The 19,377-nt window shown below is 38.9% G+C and overlaps 2 protein-coding genes across 3 annotated transcripts in view; both read left to right on the top strand.

Annotated features, from left to right (window-relative positions):
- hps4 (HPS4 biogenesis of lysosomal organelles complex 3 subunit 2) overlaps nucleotides 1-16,409 on the top strand; it is a 28,784-nt gene extending 12,375 nt beyond the window's left edge. Inside the window, exons 2-12 of one of the 2 annotated variants that reach the window (XM_084727846.1) lie at nucleotides 224-314; nucleotides 783-926; nucleotides 1,029-1,136; nucleotides 2,455-2,571; nucleotides 2,978-3,072; nucleotides 4,623-4,695; nucleotides 5,638-5,765; nucleotides 6,504-7,143; nucleotides 8,288-8,414; nucleotides 8,740-8,851; nucleotides 9,722-9,967. In XM_084727846.1, the coding sequence (XP_084583972.1) occupies nucleotides 224-314; nucleotides 783-926; nucleotides 1,029-1,136; nucleotides 2,455-2,571; nucleotides 2,978-3,072; nucleotides 4,623-4,695; nucleotides 5,638-5,765; nucleotides 6,504-7,143; nucleotides 8,288-8,414; nucleotides 8,740-8,851; nucleotides 9,722-9,893 (1,807 nt within the window). In that variant the 3' untranslated portion in view covers nucleotides 9,894-9,967. Of the gene's footprint in view, nucleotides 1-223; nucleotides 315-782; nucleotides 927-980; nucleotides 1,137-2,454; nucleotides 2,572-2,977; nucleotides 3,073-4,622; nucleotides 4,696-5,637; nucleotides 5,766-6,503; nucleotides 7,144-8,287; nucleotides 8,415-8,739; nucleotides 8,852-9,721; nucleotides 9,968-16,277 lie in introns of those variants that run through there. The other variant, XM_084727845.1, reaches the window with a different exon arrangement.
- Nucleotides 13,518-17,510, top strand: LOC146319798 (uncharacterized). The gene is made up of 3 exons (XM_084727847.1): nucleotides 13,518-14,353; nucleotides 16,278-16,422; nucleotides 17,094-17,510. The coding sequence occupies exons 1-3, from the start codon at nucleotides 13,936-13,938 to the stop codon at nucleotides 17,440-17,442; spliced, it is 912 nt and encodes a 303-aa protein (XP_084583973.1). The 5' UTR covers nucleotides 13,518-13,935; the 3' UTR covers nucleotides 17,443-17,510.
- Nucleotides 17,511-19,377: the final 1,867 nt, after the last annotated feature.

Here is a 19,377-nt window from a genome sequence, read left to right as displayed (position 1 = left end):
AAATAGAGTCAAAGATGTGCATTAATGCAATGTGTTTCATAAACCAAACATGTATTTATTTTTGCATGAAACCTGACATCATGCACATTACAGTAAACAGGCTGCCAGTCACATGTTCAGATGTTTCTGTTACAGCTGGAGCATCATCTGTGCAGCTGCAGCATCACAACAGCAGCTGAAATACACACATTTAGACATGTCTCTGTGTGTGTTTATGTCGCAGGTGCACTTATTTCTTCCTGTACGATGGGTCAAAGGTCAAAGGAGAGGGCGACCCGACAAGAGAGGGGATCTGCTACTTCTACCCTGAAGAGGTCTGACTCTCACAAACTGCAGCATGTTACAAGTTTGGTTATATTATATTAAACTGATGCATCGGGTTGTCAGGGTGCTGAACTCTCTCCCCTTGTCCTCCAAAAAGTCACTCAGTAAATATTTAAATGTATTTTTCTCAGTGCTTCTGTAGTATTTAGTATTTACTTTGTAGTTTTAGTACTTGTATGTACACCAACACCAGAGTCTGAGAGAAACAGCATCTCATTCCTCTGTGGTTTGCAGGAAAAAACCCAGAGGTCCTTGGCACTCTGCTGAATCTGCTTTCAGATTTATTGATTTAAATGATTTTTTTTTTGGTTGGAGCTGGCTCTCTCTGCAGGGACGTACACAAGCGAACCTGTGGACGTGTAGCTCAGTTAGTAGAACTTGAACCTGTGCTGTATGTGTCCTGTACATGTGACAGAATTGACTTTGAGTTTGGTTTTATTTGTGTGTGTTTGTGTCAGACCCCTTTAGACAGACAGGAGCTGATCTGTGGTCAGCTGGCCGGAGTTGGTCGCTGCGTCTCTGAACTGTCCTTCTCTCCCGTTCGTATACTGAGGCTGAGACGCAACAAGTTCGCCATCCACATGAAAGACGACTTCTTCTGGGTGAGTCAGAGCACAGCTGGTCAACATGTTTCTGACTTCGTTTTTTTCCTGGCAGTTCTTTTTGTTTAATATATGAATATATATGTTTGTTTTGTCTCTCAGGCCCTGGGTTGCTCAGTGGACGTCCCCACCGTCAGCGTCTGTGAGCTCCTCGATCAGCTGATTAACCTCTTCTGTTTCTACAACGGCTCCGTCAGACAGAGCTACCAGGTGAGTCTGCAGCTGTCCAGTAGTCTTACATTGTTGTACTGTTGTGTCTTTGATGGACAGTTCACCCCAAAGTCAAAAATGCATTTGAAAAACTCAAGACATGATTTGGCACATCTGGCCAAGCTGCAGTACACGATATTTTCATCACCTGATGAAGGTCTGAGGGCCAAAACATTGTGTATCTTTACTTGCTATAAGCTTTATTAAAAGTGTGCAGGAGTTCTCTCTTCTCTTGCCCATAGATTTTGAACATATTTGTCATTGTTATTGACATCAATTAATTAATTATTTAATTAAGTTTGAGCTCCAGAAAAGTTCTGCTTCTTTGTGGAATGCTCCGCTGGTGCACTTCTTCATTTACAAATAAAGCGAATTTTTATATTTTTTTGTTATTCTGAGCCTTTTTGATATAAGGCTAGTTAGAACACTCAGAGCAGAGTGCAGTTTTGTTGTCCATGGAACAAGTTGTCTTCAATATGTAATGAGTTATACCAAGAAAATTGCAATTTTCCTTTGCAGTTTTCATTCGCTTAAAAGCATCACAACATGCATCACCATTTTTTGGACAAACATGAAGTCAGGCATTTTAGGCTGCAAAAAAAGTCTTGAGTTAGTCAGGTTACTCAGCATCAGTGTTACCAGATGTACGATAACTGTATGATATACGATCAGTAATCCCAAAAAAGGTCAGTTGTACAATAATCTTGACATTTTTATAAAACTGCAACAAGACCGTGCAACCAATCACATCAGCGCTGCACTGATCAAGCAGCTGGTAGAGCAGTGACACAGTCTGGGGCTTTTATTTTGACGGGTAAGAGCAGAGTGATTGTGTGATGAGCTGCGGTCGATTCTTTGTGAAGTGGTAAACTTGTTGCTGACTTGTTCAGGTGACGGAGCCTCCCTGTAATACGGGGCACATGGGATAGTTTTGCCATTCGGTGGAGCATCCTGACCCCTTCCCAGGTTGTTTCTGTGTGTGCGATAATTTTTGTTAAAATATGATAAATTCAAAGCAGCACAGAGTCACCCTTCTGTAGAATTCTTTCATCAATCATAATATGTCACGATAACCCCTGACTTAATGTGAGGAAAAAGGGAATGAGTGCATATACAGTATGTATGTAAAAATGTAATTTACCACAGCTGTGAAGGTGCTGGAAAAACTGTGCTTGAATTCAACATTGAAACAAGGTGGAGGAACCCTCTATCAAACCAGAAGGGGATTCGGTTCAGTTTTTGTCATTTTAAGGGGAATTGATTCTAAATTTTAGTTGCATCCTGTCATTTGAGCTTCGTTTCTGGTCTGTTTTTGTAGCTGAACACTCAGGAAATGTTGGCAGCTCGCTGGGCTCAGTACCTCTCACACCTGCAGTCAGGATCCTCTGAGCTTCATCACATCTTCAGCTGCCTGAAAACCATCGACTCCACTAACGTACGTACAACATGCCGTGAAGAGTTCATCTGTTCACCTGGAGCAGCTTCTCTGACGCTGCTGCACAGGCAGACAGGATGTGAGTGTGTCACAATGTCCTATGGTGTTGTGTAAGACTCCTTACAAACACTCAACAGGGAAGTTTCTGCACATTTATTGTAGCTGTGCACAAGCTGCCAACCAAACAGCAGTAAAACCTGGATGATTCTGTCCTCATACTGGGAGCTGCCAGCTCGGTCACATGACACAATATATAACATGCTAAAAACATGAAATTCAAACATGAACACAAGTGTCTTTATGTAACATTTGAACGGATAAAGATATGATCTTATAAACTGTACATTTATCACCACTCAGTTTATGTGTGTGTGTGTGTAACAGCTGTAATTCTTCTTATCTTCAGGTTGACCCACTTCTGCTTCTCAAAGCTGCCCTCATTCTGCAGGCGTGTCAGCGCTGCCCTCTGGTGTTGGCAGGCTGTATTCTCTTCAGAGGACGGTGAGCGGCTGACATGTTGACAACCTCCAGGGGCCATTATTCCAGAACCTTTTAATCTGGATCATTGCAGTTTTGCTGCTGGGGAAAAAATGTTCTTGTAGGTTTTGTCCCGGTTATTCAAAGGTTTTTCAGATTCCACAAGATCAGGATTACACAGTCTAGTTTTGCAGTGTTTGGATCGGCCACCATCTGTTGGTCGGAATAACGTTTCATTAACACAGACACGTGAAAATGTTGGGAGGTACGTTATCATTGTTAATTAAATGTCTCGCTGAATAAAGAAAAACTGTAAAACACAAAGCCCTGACTGGTTTTATCGGTCAGAAGACCCTCAGTAAAATAATGTCAGGGCTTCCAGCACAGCGAGCAGCGCTGCGTCATTTAGTGATGTTATCAAACACGATGCAGGTCAGAATTATTTTGCACTTTTGGAGGATGAAATGTGAAATTCTTGTTTTTGTACCTCCCCATTTTTACATGACAACTTGAGTTTTCTGGTGTTCTAACTGAAAATATTGGTTTATTGGTCAGTTGTTTACTTTAGACTGGATATAGTCTTGACTACAGCTGCATTGATCATTGGTAAAATTAACAATCAATTATTATAATATCAATTATTATTATTAAGTTTTATTTCCATGGCAACATGTTGCACGTTCTCTGACAGCATCATAGGAGAAACATTTTTGGTTCCAGTTAGAGCTAGAACTAGAAAAGTTCACTTGGAACCCTTTCAGAGAGTTCTGCCTAGAACCCAACATAAAGAGTTATACCCAGAACCATCTGTTCCACAGAGAACCCTTTTGTGGTGCAGTGGTTCACCAAGAATCCACTCAGGGGGTTCTACCAGGACTCACTTTAATATGCCAAGTATTTTAGCTAGAACCCAGCCAGGGGGTTCTACCAAGAACCTTCTTATATGTCATGGGTTTTACCCAGAACCCTTTTATATTATGGTTGATGAAAGAACTTGTTCTTTCTAGAATAAAAATGTTCTTAGCAGAAACCTTAGTCTAACAAAGAGTCCTTGACAAACCCTTTCTCTCAAAAGCGGGTTCTTCAGAAGGAAATTGTTTTGGAACCCTTGTGGAACCCTTATTTCTAAGAGTGAACTAACTTATGAAACATATAAAGTCTCTATATATTAAACATATGTAAGATAACATGCAGAGTGCACTCATAAAAATAATCAAATATATTTCAGATGTTTTTTTTGAGAGCAGATTTATTACATTTACATGATTGATCAAATTCTTAACAGCTGATTAGTCAATCATCAATTAATTGTTATCACCCCTAGTTCTGACATGTTCTGTGTTATTTTATTATGCAAGAAATGAATAAAATAACATCCTCCTTTATGTGTCTCTACATCCACCTTGAATCTGTGCTGAATCGCCCTGATTTTTAGAATTAAAACTAATCTGCAGAGTTTTGAAGTAACCAAATTTGAGATTTAATCCTGTCTGGATAATTCTGATCTGGATTAAGAGTTTTGAAAAGACTGACCCCAGCTGTCTGTAACTTTTTGGCCTTTTTTTCCTCCACAGGATTGTGAGCACGCAGATGTTTCCAGAACTCACCATGAAGGTGATGGTTCACGAGAGTGAAACGTACACAAAGGTAGGACGCGATGCCGTCTGTCCTAAAGCACTAATCGCCGATCACCGAAATTCAGTTCATTCTGTTCATTTTGACCGGTCAGGATAGATTTCAGATTTCTAAAATTACATTTATGATATGATAGTTCATATCTACATCTGACATCTTCACAGGTACGATTTGAGTTGTAGGCATCTTTAATTAGATTTTCAAATAGTCAACATTACATTACTGATATGTGACCTTACATTAAAACTGAATTTTAGATGAATGTAAGTCAGTGGTAACAGTTGACTACAGATATCTCAAATTAATTGTTGATATCAGTCAAAATTACATGATGGATATATTGACCTGTAATTCTTAATAAGGCTGCAAATAACGATTATTTTCATTATCGATTAATCTGTTGATTATTTTCTCAATTAATTAATTAGTTGTTTGGTCCATAAAATCTCATAGTATGTGACATTCATCATATGAATATGGTGAAAAAATGTTTAATTTGTTTTCCAAATCTCAAGATGACGTCTTCAGATGTTTTGTTTTGTCCAGAACACAGTTCGCTGTCAGAGAGGAACAAAGAAACCAGAAAATGTTCACATTTAAGAAGCTGAAATCAGACAATTTGGACATTTGACTCAGAGTGATTAATCAATTATCAAAATAGGTGGTGATTAATTTATTGGTCGATCAATAATTGATTAATTGTCGCAGCTCTAATTCTAATCAGTCAAAAAGCAAGTGTTGATATATACAAATACTCTTACTGCCGCTGATTAAATGTTAAAAGTGTTGGCGTTGTTTCCTTTGGATAACACCAGGCTAACTGCTCCCTGTTTTATGCTAAGCTAAGATAACTGACTGCGGGCTCCAGAGACACACTCACAATGCAGACATGACAGTGGTGTCTACTCCTTTATGAGAAAGAAATGGAAAGTCAGAGTTTTGATTCTGATTTAGGTCCAGCAGGGGACAAATGGACCGAGTACCTCCAGTCCGTTCGGCGGTGCTGTCAGCTCCACGACTGTGTTCCTCACCCTGTCTGAACTCCAGTACCTGCAGTCCGTCCCCGTCGACAAAGACTTCAGGTAACATCTTCTCTTACTGAGTGACCTGAGTGATTCCCAAAAGATATTTAACATACACAAGCTTCTTAAAGGGACACTTCATGTTGTTTTTGAAGTGTGGTTTTGAAATGAGGCACATTTATCTAAGGTAGATGGTGGTCGACATGCAGGAAGCTACACAAAGACCTGCTGTGGACCGGAGCAGCAGCAAAATGTACTTTAGACACTTAAAAAAAATCAATCTCAGTTTAAGTGTACGGTATATTTAGAATATTTTCTTGATGACAAACGACAAAAAAGAACATAACAGGAGAAAAAGATGAAACAATAAAGAATGGATGTAACAAGACAAAAAAAAGACATGATGAGATGAGATGTGAGAAGACAATAAAAACATAAAAGACATAAATGAGAAGACAGAGAGAGACTCTGGTGGAGAAAAGTTGAGGTTCAGTTTGCTTTGAACAGAAACCGTCAGTAGAAATGTCCTCCAGAGGACGACTTTTTACTTTTATACTTTGAGGACATTTCAGAGCCTGTAGTTTTTCACTTTTACTGCAGTAAACAAGTTGAATCAGTACTTCTACTTTTACCAGAGTCTTTTTTTTTTACTCACTTATCTGCAGTAAAGAATGTGTGGACCACTGACTGACCATGGATAAGTACCTCATACAACCACACTTGAAAAAATTTGAACTATCCCTTTAAAGCAGCAGATTTGTATTCTGAGTGTCTCAGACGGTTTCTTCTTCCCTCCAGTTCTCACTCCACTCCTCACAAAGACACTCCTCCAGTGAAGACCCGTCTGTCGCGGACGTTGTCTGACATGCCGTCCACTGAGTCGGATCAGTCTGATCCGGGTTCCTGTCAGTCTCCTCAGAACGCGTCCTTCAGTCCTCACCTGTCCGACGTGTTCAGTCCGAGTCCGTCACAGAGCGCCGAGCCCCCGACTCCGTCCCTCCACCCTCCTGTCTCCAACGGACGACATGAAGCAGAGGAGGAGGTGCTGGACGAGTCCTATTATCACAGTTTCCATAGCAACGGAGGAGGAGACAGTCAGATGCATCATGAAGGAGACTCCTCGGTGTTTGAAGAGGACTCCCATCTAAATGGAGGCGGAGGAGACCCGGCCTGTGGGACAGTATTTGACTTCAGAGGGGCGGAGTCCGGGAACGACGAATCACATGACAGCAGAGGTGGCTGTGGGAGCGCCGGAGGTCACAGGGTCACAGAGACACAACACCTTCCTCTTCCTCCTCCTCCTCCTGGTGCGTTTGACAGTCCAGAGGAGTCTCCTCTGATCCCCATGTCTCTTTACCTGCACCGGGTCAAAGGTCTCGTCCTCGCTCTGCTGGTGGAGCCGCACTTCCTGAGCGACACGGCGTCCATGGAGGAAGTGGTGAGAAACAACAACTGAGATTTATCTCTTTTCTGTCACATTATAATATTTTTAAAATCTGTGAGCACAAAACTAAACCTTAACATAGAGTGTCATAAAAAAAGAATTTAAATTTAAAATGTTTAAAATATAAAAGAGAAACAAATAAGATAATAAATCAGTGTGGAAGTCTATTAAAACAAATAACAAAATATATTAGAATAATTATAAACATTTTCATTAATTTTCACATTTATTTGTTCATATATTCCTATAAATATTTATTTCTATATTTTTTAAAAATATGGCATATAAATTACTGTACCTGTATATTAAAAAGATATTTTTTACATCATGTCATTAATTTTTTATCCCTTTACGTTTCCTCCTCCTGAGGTATTTATTCTTTTTGCAATAAATAAATACATAAATCTGTATTTTTATATATAAAGAAATGAATATGAAATGAGATTAAAAATATTATTTTATATTATTATTTTTTCACATTTGTTATATTTATTATTATTGGTTTTTATTTATTTCTCTGTATATTATAGATATTTGCTCTATTATTATTACAGATTTATTTTTCTTTATGGATGTCCTATGACTATATATAATAGAGATGCCATAAAAAAGAATAATTTTCACATGTATTTGTTCTTATATTAAAAATATATATTTAAAATATATTATAGAAATATTTTTTAAAATGATAAGTACTTCTGTACAGAAATAAATGAAGAAATAAATGTGAAAATAAGTGAAAATGTTTAAAATAATTCTTTTATATTTTGTTACTTCTTATGGAAGCCTATCGGTGCCGCATCAATAAAAGAAAAACGGATCAGTATCACATTATAGTGTGAAAAAGTTTATTATTATATCGTGATAACTTCATAATGTTAAGATGTGACGTTATAGGTTATAATGTTAAAACATGAATGTGATATGTTTGTTTGAAAATATCTTATTATGTGAAACATTTTGTTTTATAACAATAAACTTTTCACTTTCTATAATAATACTGATCCTTTTCTTCCTGTTGTTACAGAAATATGCTGCCATTCTTAATATTTCCACATTTATTTCTTTATTTCTCTTTATATGTCATCAACCTTTAGAGATTTTTTTTACACTGACATGTGAACTGATTTGTGTCCAGTATCACAGCAGCCTGGCGTCACTCAACGGACTGGAGGCCCATTTGAGGACCATCTCTCCGGGGCCCCCGGGTGCTCCGGGCCCCTACATGTTTGCCCATTTTGACTGCATTCAGAGCACGCTGACGAGTGAGACTCCCAGAATCCTCCTCTCACACCCTGTTTCTCCTCCTCCTCACGCTCGCTCTGACTCTGTGCGTGTTCGCTCTGCAGCTTGTTTCTCTTCTCTCTGGTGATTCTGTCTTTTCCGGTTTTCACTCTTCTTCTGCAGTGAGTATAAACTCTCCTGCTGTCCATCTCTACCTGGGGAGGGGGGTGGGTTGTTGGTTTATATTTGTCTTTGCATGAGCTAACGGCTAATTAGTGTAACTGTGATCAGCCTTCCTTTGTGCAGCGTGTCCAGGTTGACGTGCCGCTGTGGGACTCAGGCTCTTCTCATTGTGTGTCTCTGCAGCCAACCTGTCTGCTCGACCAGTTGGAGCCCCGGAGCGGCCTTTTGTCAGAGCCACATCGCTGCTTCACTCGCATTTCTGTAACACTGAGACTCTGCAGGAGGCTATTATCAGGTCAGTACGGCAGTGACCTGGAGGAGCTGGAGGTGGGAGGAGGGGGGTTCACGGACTTTTCATGGCTCCTCAGGTCGGGGGTGGGGGTCAGATCTGTCAGTTCATCGTGTTTATCATCAAGTTTAGCCAAATCTCAAACTTAACGGTCGACCACAGAAACCGTGCCACCTGCTGCATTCTGTTGTTAGGATGTAAAATGTTTCCCTAACTCGACTGTCCTCCTCATATTATAAAAAATAATGACCGATAAGGGTTCATGCATATTTACATCACAAAAAAATAATAAAACCACAAAATCAGCCATTTATATTAGACATTTTTTAATTAAACTTATTTTTTTCTCTAAAAACACATGATGGAATCTTATGGCGGTCCAACTTTGGCCCACAGGCCTCACTTTGGGCAGCCCTTATTTAGACTAGTATTACTTTTGTTATTGCAATAACCTGATGATTATTTTCTGATTTAATTGATTAATCGTTTGGCCCATCAAATGTCAGAAAATATTGAACAAAGTCCATCTCAGTTCTCCAAAGTCTTCAGATACCTTAGTTTGTTTGACGGCTGTTCAAAATCCAAAGATTTTCAAATTAATATCAAAGAAAAGCTGAAGTATTTTTCAATTAAATTGATTATTGCAAATACATTTTATGACTAGATTCTAGAAAATATGACAGTTTCATGGTCTCAGTGTATTACACAACCATTATTATCTGTTAATTAATTTAATGTTCTTCCTCCACGTGCATAAAACATGTTCCACAGAAGAAAACATGTTTTATTGTTTTATTTCTTTATTATTGCTGTCTTCTGTTGCGTGTCTTCATACCAGATGTTGAGATGTAAATGTGAGGACGTTTTCTCCCGCAGGAGTGCCGGAGCTGCCGTGTACGGGACCCGCAGCGTGGCTCAGGAGACGTACTTCCAGCAGCACGGGGGATCGCTGAGGAACTCGGGCATCCCGAACCACCAGGACAGCGCGTTCTCGCTGCCCAGCAAGGCCCGACACAGACTGCTGAAACACGGAGTGAACCTGCTCTGACAGGACGCAGTCAGGAGGAGGAGTTAATCAAAGAACTGTTCTGTGAGTGACCTTCAGATCAACAGAGAACATGTGAGGATTGTAGCATAAGAAACGTTATATACGTCATATTCCCAGAAGAGTTTAGTTTGTTTTAAATTTGTGTCAAACTTTGAATTTTCTATGACAGAGAGGATGGCTGGTTAAGTTTACAAAGAGATTTTAATTTCCATGTTTTCATGTCTGATTGTCCGCATTTCTGTTAAATGTGCTAAAACACACAACTTTTTTATATCCAGAGCTTCAGTTACCGTGCACACATGAGGGGAGACGCTAGAGGTGAACAGAAGGAACGATAACAAATAATCAATTAATCGATCTACTATCAAATAAACATGCAGCTCTTTATATGTTTCACAGGCTACACTCTTAGAAATAATGGTTCCAGAAGGGTTTTTCCTGAAGGGCTGTGGTTCTACCTAGAACAATTTGCTTCTGAGGAACCGTTTTTGGAAGAAAGGGTTTGTCAAGGGTTCTTTGTATCGTAATATAAAACGGTTCATGATAGAACCCCCTGGGTTTAGATTAAACTCTTAGAGTATAAAAATGTTCTCGGTAGAACCTCTTGGTTGGATTCTTGTTAGCATGCTTAAAAAGACAGCAGATAGAACCTCCAGAGAGGGCTCTAAGTGGAACCACAGTGCTGTAAAAGGGGTTCTCTGTAGATATCTCTGTAGGTATAACCTTTTGTGTTTGTTTCTCAGTAGAACTCTTTGAAAGGGTTCCAATTGAACTTTCATAAATAGTTCTGATAGGAACCCAAAGTAGTTCTCCTATGGGGACAAGCTGTAGAACCCTATATGGTTCTAGTTAGCAGCTTTGTTTCTAAGGGTGTTGCTGTGGAAATAAAACTCCGATTGAGGAGACAAATCATTTAATTGATCGTTAATTTTTACCAATGATCGATTAAGGAAAGAGGGAATTCTGGATATCTCTGTTTTTTTAAATCATTCCAAATCAGAAAATACTGTCAACATCCATCAATAAATCCGTAGTTCTATAAAGGTTATATAAATGAAGATATGAATGATATGAACAGACGCCTTTGTAAAAAGAGGAATGAAACTGGACAGTTTTGTGTTAAGAGCTGTTGAAGCGAGAAAACAGACGAGTTCTAGAAAATCCCAGCAGACTCTACAGGTGAACTCAGTTAGTTACGAAACTTCTCCAGCTGAATACAATACAACATAAATATTTTTTGTTTTCTGACATTTTATGTTGAAATATGGAAATGATCAGTTATTATTAAAACTAATGTTTGATGCATTTTAGAGAAATCTTCAGACAAAAATAAGTGCAGTTAAAGAAACACCTAAATGTACATTTGGGACATTTTCTTTCCTCTTGAAATGAAATAAGACGAGATGTTATTAAGATGTTATTTTTGCCTTTAGTGTCTCACCTGTACATGTAATTCTGTTCAGTCACATCCTGAATGCAGCAAATGCAATAACTCCTTTTATTTGTATTCATTTAGTAGAAAAGAGAAAATCTAGAGAAAAAAATCTTTATATTACTTAGTATATTTGTACAGAATCATGTTTTTCTTGCTGCACATGCTGTGAAACTGTTGGTTTATTACACAAATTTCTAAAATAGATTTTATATTAAAAAAAGGTCTATTTATTTCAAATCAGCTCAAAAAAGTCTTATTTAACTGTTCAGCTGTCGGTTCTGCTGTCGAAGCGAAGTGTCATTTGTAGGGCTGCAAGTAAACAATTATTGTCGTCATCGTTTAATCTGACGATTATTTTCTTGATTAATCGATTAGTTGTCAGAAAATCGTGAAAAATGTCATCAATCAGTGTTTCCCAAAACCTGAGGTGGCGTCTGGTTTTACCCACAACCCAAACATTTTCAGTTTTACTGTCAGAGAGGAGTAAAGAAACCAGAAAATATTCACATTTAAAGGGACAGTTCAACCCAAAATGAAAAAAAAACATATTTTTCCTCTTATCTGTAGTGCTCTTTATACCGATATATATCTAGATGGTATGTTTTCATTCTTTCTGCAGAAAAATCTACCGGAAATACTTTTGTTCTGCTAGACAGAAAATAGTTCCTATGTGTAACTGCTCACAACAAGGTCTGTGGATTATCTTGAATAACCAGGTCATGATTTTTTTTTTTGAGTTTTTCAAATGTATTTTTCTAGCACATTGAGTACAATCAAGTTCAATTATATTAGAGAGAAGGCAGACATCTCTACAGCTGATATCTCCATAACTCTGCAACTCACACCAGAAACTGTCTAGGTGGACAAACAGAACTACAGGTGAGAGGAAAAATATGCATTTTTGATTTCAGGTGAACTGTCCCTTTAGGAAACTTGAATCGGAGAATTCTGACCTTTTTTTTTTTGGTTAAGAAAACAAAAACCGCTGATCTATTTTCAAAACAAATTGAGATTAATGTAATAGTTGACAGCTAACTGGTTAATCGTTGCAGCTCTACTCATTTGTAAAAAAAAAAGTTTGTATTTGAAGTTGTTTTGTGTTTTATTAGTTGAAATTAAATGAATATCTGATCCTGTCAGTGTCGAGTCTTGTGTGAGTGACTTTTCTAAATGCTGGTTTAAACCACAGGAGCCACACAGCCTGATAACAGCACTCAAATAGTAAAAAAATGGAAGTTGATGGAAATCTGGGACACCACTTTAAAAGGACAGTCTTTTCATTAAAAAATGTGTGTGTAACCAGTAGATACTGTTAGTTTGTGATTTTGGAGGCTTTTAAAACATTTTCTGTCTGAGGTTGTGAATTCTTGGCTGCTTTCTGGCACAGAGCAAGTTTAGAAATTTAAAAAAATCAATGCAAACCAAAAATTTCATAATTTAAGAGCTCGTTAAAGTCCACACATTTTGTACTCAAGTAGAGTCAACTTGTTTACTGCAGTAAAAGTGAAAAAGCACAGGCTCCAAAATGTTCTCTAAGTATAAAAGTAAAAAATAGCTGTTTTACGTTGCTTTTCATCTTTTTTTGTCTTGTTCCATCTTTTACATTGTTTAGTCTCCTTACGTCTCCCTGGACTTCTGTCTTTAATGTTGTTTTTCATCTTGTTTGGTTATTTTTTAGTTTTATGACATCTTTTTCGTGTTTACATCTTTTATGACATTTTATGTTTTGTTATGTAATTTTTGCCGTTATGTTTTTCTAAGTCTCGTTATGTCTGTCTTGGTTTAAGTCTTTTATGTTTTGTTTGTTATTTTAGTTTTATCACATCTTTTATGTGTTGTTACGTCTTTTTCTCTTTGTCTCGATGTTGGAAAATCCAACAATGAGCCAGTTTTGAAAATGCAAGGAGTAGAAAGTACAGACACTTTGTGTTCAAATGTTTGGAGTGAGAGTAGAAAGTTGTCAGAAAAACAAATACTAAACAAGTCGAGCACAGATACTTGAAAAATCTATGTACACACAATAATGAAGTATTTGTACTTAGTTACTTCCTACCTGTGCATAAATTACATATATTGGATAAGAATACATTTTGACCAAATTTGGAGTTAGAGTGGTGTTTTGAATGTTTTGTAGCCATGATTTGTTCCAGTTGTCCTGACTGGGTGAGAGCCGGTGAGACCTGCAGTCTCCGCCTCGGGCTCCAGCTGCCGGGGGGACGTGTGCAGGCAGTATGTAAAACCAAACATGCTCATATAAAATGTGATTATTCTTGTTGTGACTGTGTGAACGTTTCTGCGCTGTGCGTGCTGTAAATAATCTGCTTCTTGATGATCCGAACACGGAGTGATTAGAGCGATTAGCTGAGGACTGAATGTGAATGGACGGGGGTCGCCGCTCCTCGGGGCGCCTCATTATGCACGCGCATTAAAAGAAAGCAGCGGGGGGGTAAATGGGTGGTTAAAACAAAAAGAGGGGCAGGGTCTGAGAGGAGGGCCAGGATTCAAATTCTAAGAGGTTAGAGGTGTCTATTGTCAGAGGGGTTTATAGCAGGAGGGTCGGGGAGCTGGAGCACAGAGGAGCTGCTGAAGATCCCAAAAAACACCACCATGTTCTCCTCGTTCTCCATCCGGATTGTTCTGTTTGTCCTCGCGGTGGTGACACGTGACACTGGAGTATCTGGTCGCGCGGTAGGCACGCGGGGATTTCTGTTTAAATCCGCGCATGAATCCTCCGGAGAGGTTTTACGCACGGGCGCGTTGAGGCGGTGGAGGCGCGGGGTGGCGGAGACGCACCGGGAGCGGTGCGCGGAGCTGGCGGCGCCCTGGCAGGAGAACTCACAACAAGCTCCCGGGGATGATACGACCCTGCTGCAGCTCCGGATCCGGCCCTTCACACAGGGAGCCTCTCAGGGCCTGGTGTTCCCCGGAAAGTCTCTGTTCAGCTTCGTGCGGCGGGTTTATCACTGCTGTCAGGAGGGACTGGACTGCAGGAGCGTCAAAGGAATACAAGGCCGCCTTAGAGGAGGTGAGACAGATCCAGATAAAACATCTTTTATCACAGTGATAGCAGGGAGCAAAATTTGCTTTTCTTGTCCCCAGGTCAAATGTCCAGTCAATGTTGATTTTTAACATTGTTTTTTTGGCTGCTGAGTGAAGACAATCAAGCAGCCACTTGAATATTTTAGCAGCATTTGGTGGGTGGATGGTGCTAATTTTGTGCCCTTGCTTGTGGGCATTAAAGGGACCCCTGATGGGCCGTAGAGCACCACGAGAACAACTGAAGATCGGATTTATTTTCCACTAAATGTTAAGGAGCCCTATGTGTTATTTTTATTTTATTTTGTCTTGAACGCACAAGTTATTCTCTAATTAAAGTGTTGAACCTTTTGACAAAATTGACCATCTAAGCTCTGTTCTGATGTATTTAAACGCAAATGAGTGTCTTTTCACAGGAATAATATTTTTTTATGACTGTCAGTGGCTGTTTAAAAGACTTAAATGTCCTAGACTTGTAAATAGGCCTAACAATATAATTAACTTCAGGTAAAAAGGCTATTTTGTGTGCACAAGATCCATATTTTGTCCACAATGGATGGTAACTTATGACCAAAAGAATTTTAAAAAAGCATCTTTTCTGAATATGTAGCTCACTGTAACACATAAAAGAAGCTGTTATAAGGGCAGGAGCTGGTGACTCTCTGTAGGCCTCAACCAAACCTGTTCACTGTTCATTTACATTTACTTTTTATACATTTTATATTTTTGTGTTACTGTAATTTTGGAGCAAGATTTTTTTATTATTTTAGATGACTTTTTTTGGCTTGTATGTGAGCTGTGATCAACCAGCCACTTCCATAATTTACCAACGTTTGGCTGCTAACCTTCTGTCCTGCGCTCACAGGGCCAGCCCCAAACGCAGTTTTTGTTTGTGGCCCCAAAACTCTCCCAGCGCAACCACCAACTCACACACACGCTTGGTCTGTTAGCTACGTTACCTGCCAATGTTTTCTTGCAACATTAAAAGGTTCTTGCATCTTTTATGTTGGTTTTTGTCTTATTACATTTTTTTCATCTTAAGTTGTTTTTAGTCTCCTTATGTCTGTCTTTACTTGTTATGTCTTTTATGTTGTTTTTCATCTTGTTTTGTTATTTTTAGTTTTAGTCTTATTACATTTTTTTGTGTTTACATCTTTTACACCTTTTGTTGTCTTGATCTGCAATTTTTTACTTTTTTTTAGTCAAAATTCACTTTTTTTGTCCACTGGCCAAATGGCATATGTTTGTTCAGATTTTACCAGCCATTACTACTTTGTTGGCTTAATTTAGTACTTAACTACTTCTGCTGTTACTCTCAGGCACTGTTTCTTTGCATTTACTTTGTAAACTCTGCAATGTTTTCTTGCAGCGGTAAAGTTGTGCTTTCATTCTGAATTAATTAAATTAAAGTAAGCCACAATCATTTTAATCTGGCTTGGAAGTAAGGATTAAATTATTAGTTTCATGGTTTCTTGCAATTTGCTTGCCTGCTAACCTACATTATCACAGCTTCACACTGAGTTGTTAAAGTCATCAAGTCAGTTTAGCTCTGAACAAAGTGCCTGCATCAGGTAGCGATAAAGTTGCCTGATAAACAGCTTTCAGCAGCCACATGAAAACACACCTGATGTAGAAAGAGTGACACTGTGCAGGAGCTGGAGGAGTGAGAGCTGATGTGCCTGAGCAGCAGTTAATGGCTCGATTAATGCAGATGTATAGAGAAGCATGTTATCTGCATACAAATGAGCCTCAGATGGCTTAATGTGCCCTCCAACAATGGTCGTGAAGTCCTGCTGACAGATTAACGAGGTATTAGGAGTGAAAACATCACCTCTGTGGAGGAGATCCTCCTCTGATCCCTGACATGACTGTGTTCTCTGCTCGGTTTTAAACTCACCTCCTCTCCTCCTCAGATGCAGATGTGGAGTTTCTCCTCACCGGGGACATTTTCTCATTGACAGTCATGAGAGCCGAGCTTCACCTCCAACTTTCAAACCCTCAACATCTGGACATCCATCCTGTGCTCTCATCTATGGCAAAGCGGGGCCTCCCTACAAGGTAAAAACTCACAAAAACACTTCATTTCAGTCAACAGCCTGAGAGTATGGACGCACATTTCTGCCAACGTGATGAAAAAAGCATCCTGTAAGTTATTAGAATGAGAAACTTTCAAAATAAGAGCTTAGCATCTCAAAATAATGAGAAAGGATCTCGAAATAATGAGGAATTTTCAAAATAATGGCTTAGTATCTCAAAATAATGAGGAACCTTCAAAATAAAGACTTAGCATTTCAAAATAATGAGGAACTTTCAAAATAAAGACTTAGCATTTCAAAATAATGAGAAACGTTCTCAAAATAATGAGGATTTTTCAAAATAATGGCTTAGCATCTCCAAATAATAAGGACCTTTCTCAGAAATATTAAGCAACTTTCAAAGAAAAGGCTTAGTATCTCAAAATAAGGAGAAACTTTGAAAGGCTTAACATCTCAAAATAATGAGCAACTTATTATCAATTTAGATATTAAAACGTAATTTGAAATATTAAGTCATTATTTTGAGATATGATGTACTTCAGTTTCTCTCATTGTAATCACATAGAGAATCGTTTTCCCATCACAGTGGCAGTGATGGTCTTCCATATAAAAGCCACAAACTGATTGTTGGACTTGTGTCCTCTGTGATTTTTTGGCCTGATTGTAATCCTGTTTGTCTCTCACCTCCTTCAGGTACAGTCTGTGGTCGCGGGGCAACACGGTGGAGCTGAGAGTGGATCTGCTGTTCCTCCTCCAGAGTCTGCAGGAGGCAGCAGGTGGTGCCAGAGGGGGTCACAGCCTGGTGAACATCCGGCGGGTGGCGTTTTCTTCCTGGGGGGATCCACCGGGAGAAAAGCCCACTTCAGGGGCTCCGCAGGACACTGATGGAGATGTTGTGTGGGGGGATGGGGTCACCGACACGCTGCCTGCCCTGGAGCTGGGCCTCGTCCTGGGCTGCAGTCAGAGTGGATCCAGGATGTCCTGTGGAGGAGGCGGTGTTCACCTCTCACACACACCTTTCATGGCCGTGTACTACAGATGAAGACAGACTGAGACCGGACTGTGCTCTGCATGGACACATTCAACATCTGGTGGATAACACAACTGCTTCAAAGCAGTACACAGTGCACAAAGTTATACACACACATTTACAGGAAACTACACAGTAGAGATAAATTATTTCCACAATTCAAATATAATAATCAAGAGCAGATTGTCTGAAGAGTCAAAAAGCAATGAAAGGATCTAAAAGTGAACTGAGCAGGTAGGAAGAAGGACAGTTGAAGAAAATGCATTTAAAAATAAAGTTCAACAAGTGAAAATGTCTTCCAGCTTAAAAGGAAATTATGCACTTCAGTGTTAAATCTATTAATTTATAAATGTTTTGTGAATATATATGTAAATAGTGAATATGATATACTTAATTTTATGGAGCCTTTTTTTTTTTTTTTGGTTATTAAAGCTCAATCTAAGTGTGTGGCCACTTCAGTTTACTTTGTTCAGCTGTGTCTTCCTGTGTGCTTCTATTTAAAGATGTTTTCACAGTTGGTGGGAAAAGGTGGAGAAAACAACACCTAGACAAGCAAAGGGACTATACATATATACATATATATATATGTACTGTGACCCTGCTGAACTTAGCTCTCTTGAAGGGTAACGTTGGTATTTTTCACCCTGGACCATATTCTCCCATGTTTGTGTGTCTAAGTGAGTAATGGCGACAACAGTTTTTGAAATTTGGTCCAGTGTTGAGTGAGATCACTGCAGCTGTCAGCTGTGAAACGGGCTGCAGCGTAACGGACAACTGTGCAGAGTGCATCCAGCAGAAGTGCTAATTTTTATCACTAATGGACTCAGATTGTAATTCTGTGTCTGAAAACATGGAAATGTTAGAGATTTTTGTTAGAGTAAACTTTCAAAATAAAGGCTTAGCATCTCAAAATAATGAGGAATTTTCTCAAACTATTGAGGAACTTCAGCTAGTTATTAAAACAGTTACAACCACATGTGGAAAAGTGTTATCCTTAAGTTAGGGAGTTTAAGAATTTGTGAAGTTTGGAGGCTTGTTTAATACACAATTCTTATCTTAAGTTAGAATGAGAACATTAACAAAGAACTGTTCATCTGCAATGGCTTTTCCACCCTAAATTAAAACCTTCCTCTTAAGCAGCAAAGATAAGTTGTGCTAGTTAGGAAGTTTGTGTAATACGGCCCCTGGAGACGTATCACAGAATATTAAAAAAAAAAAAAAAAAAAAAAATTAAAAAGGGTGGAAAAAATCCAAGTTACTGTAATATAGCTCTCGTACCTACATTATCCATTTTTTCCAGGAAATATTGTTAGACTTTCACATTCAAGTTTTAAGGTATTTGGGCATTAACAAATGTTGCATAATTCCTTAATGTTTCACACGTTAGATGTGGATTATCAAGCACAGGAGACTCCTGTTAAAATACCAAACAACCTCACAAAAGCCTCAACTGCACATCAGGGATGTCTGGTGGAAAAACAGCAGCAACACATTCTGATAAAATAGCACATTTATTAAAAAGAGACAGCATTTATCAGCATTTCCCATTTTGCAGATATATGCCACATCTGAGTCAGATCAGGGGTCTCAAATACATTTCTCAGTCCACCTGCTGCTGCTGCCTACGGCCCTCAGAGGAGCATTTATTTATCCGACACATGTATATCTGTACAGTAGGACTCATTTAAGCGTGCACACACATGTGCACACACACACACACGTGGACACGCACACACACTCACGCTGTGTGACCGGTGGCAGACCTCTGTGGATGTGGTCTGCTGCCTGGACGATGTTTTGCTGTTCAAATTTGTCTCAGTTTAAATTCATCTCACATGTTTTTCAGTTGCATCGAAAATGAGAAATGAGGAAAAAAAAAGGAGCAACATGCAGAAAAAAAAAGATCATCTCAAACAAATTTACATTAATTACAGAGAAATTAAAATC

This window comes from Lutjanus erythropterus, chromosome 10 (genome assembly GCF_056507025.1).
Source record: "Lutjanus erythropterus isolate fLutEry1 chromosome 10, fLutEry1.hap2, whole genome shotgun sequence".
NCBI lineage: Eukaryota > Metazoa > Chordata > Actinopteri > Lutjaniformes > Lutjanidae > Lutjanus > Lutjanus erythropterus.
The sequence above is the reverse complement of the archived record's forward strand: the minus strand, read 5'-3'. Positions and strand labels throughout refer to the sequence as shown.

Bases quoted from the DNA above. Each gene is read 5' to 3' on its own strand.
- LOC146319798 (XM_084727847.1), top strand. From the start codon at position 13,936: ATGTTCTCCTCGTTCTCCATCCGGATTGTTCTGTTTGTCCTCGCGGTG. The intron at 14,354-16,277 runs GTGAGACAGATC...TCTCCTCCTCAG, and splicing joins ACAAGGCCGCCTTAGAGGAG to ATGCAGATGTGGAGTTTCTC. The intron at 16,423-17,093 runs GTAAAAACTCAC...CACCTCCTTCAG, and splicing joins AAGCGGGGCCTCCCTACAAG to GTACAGTCTGTGGTCGCGGG.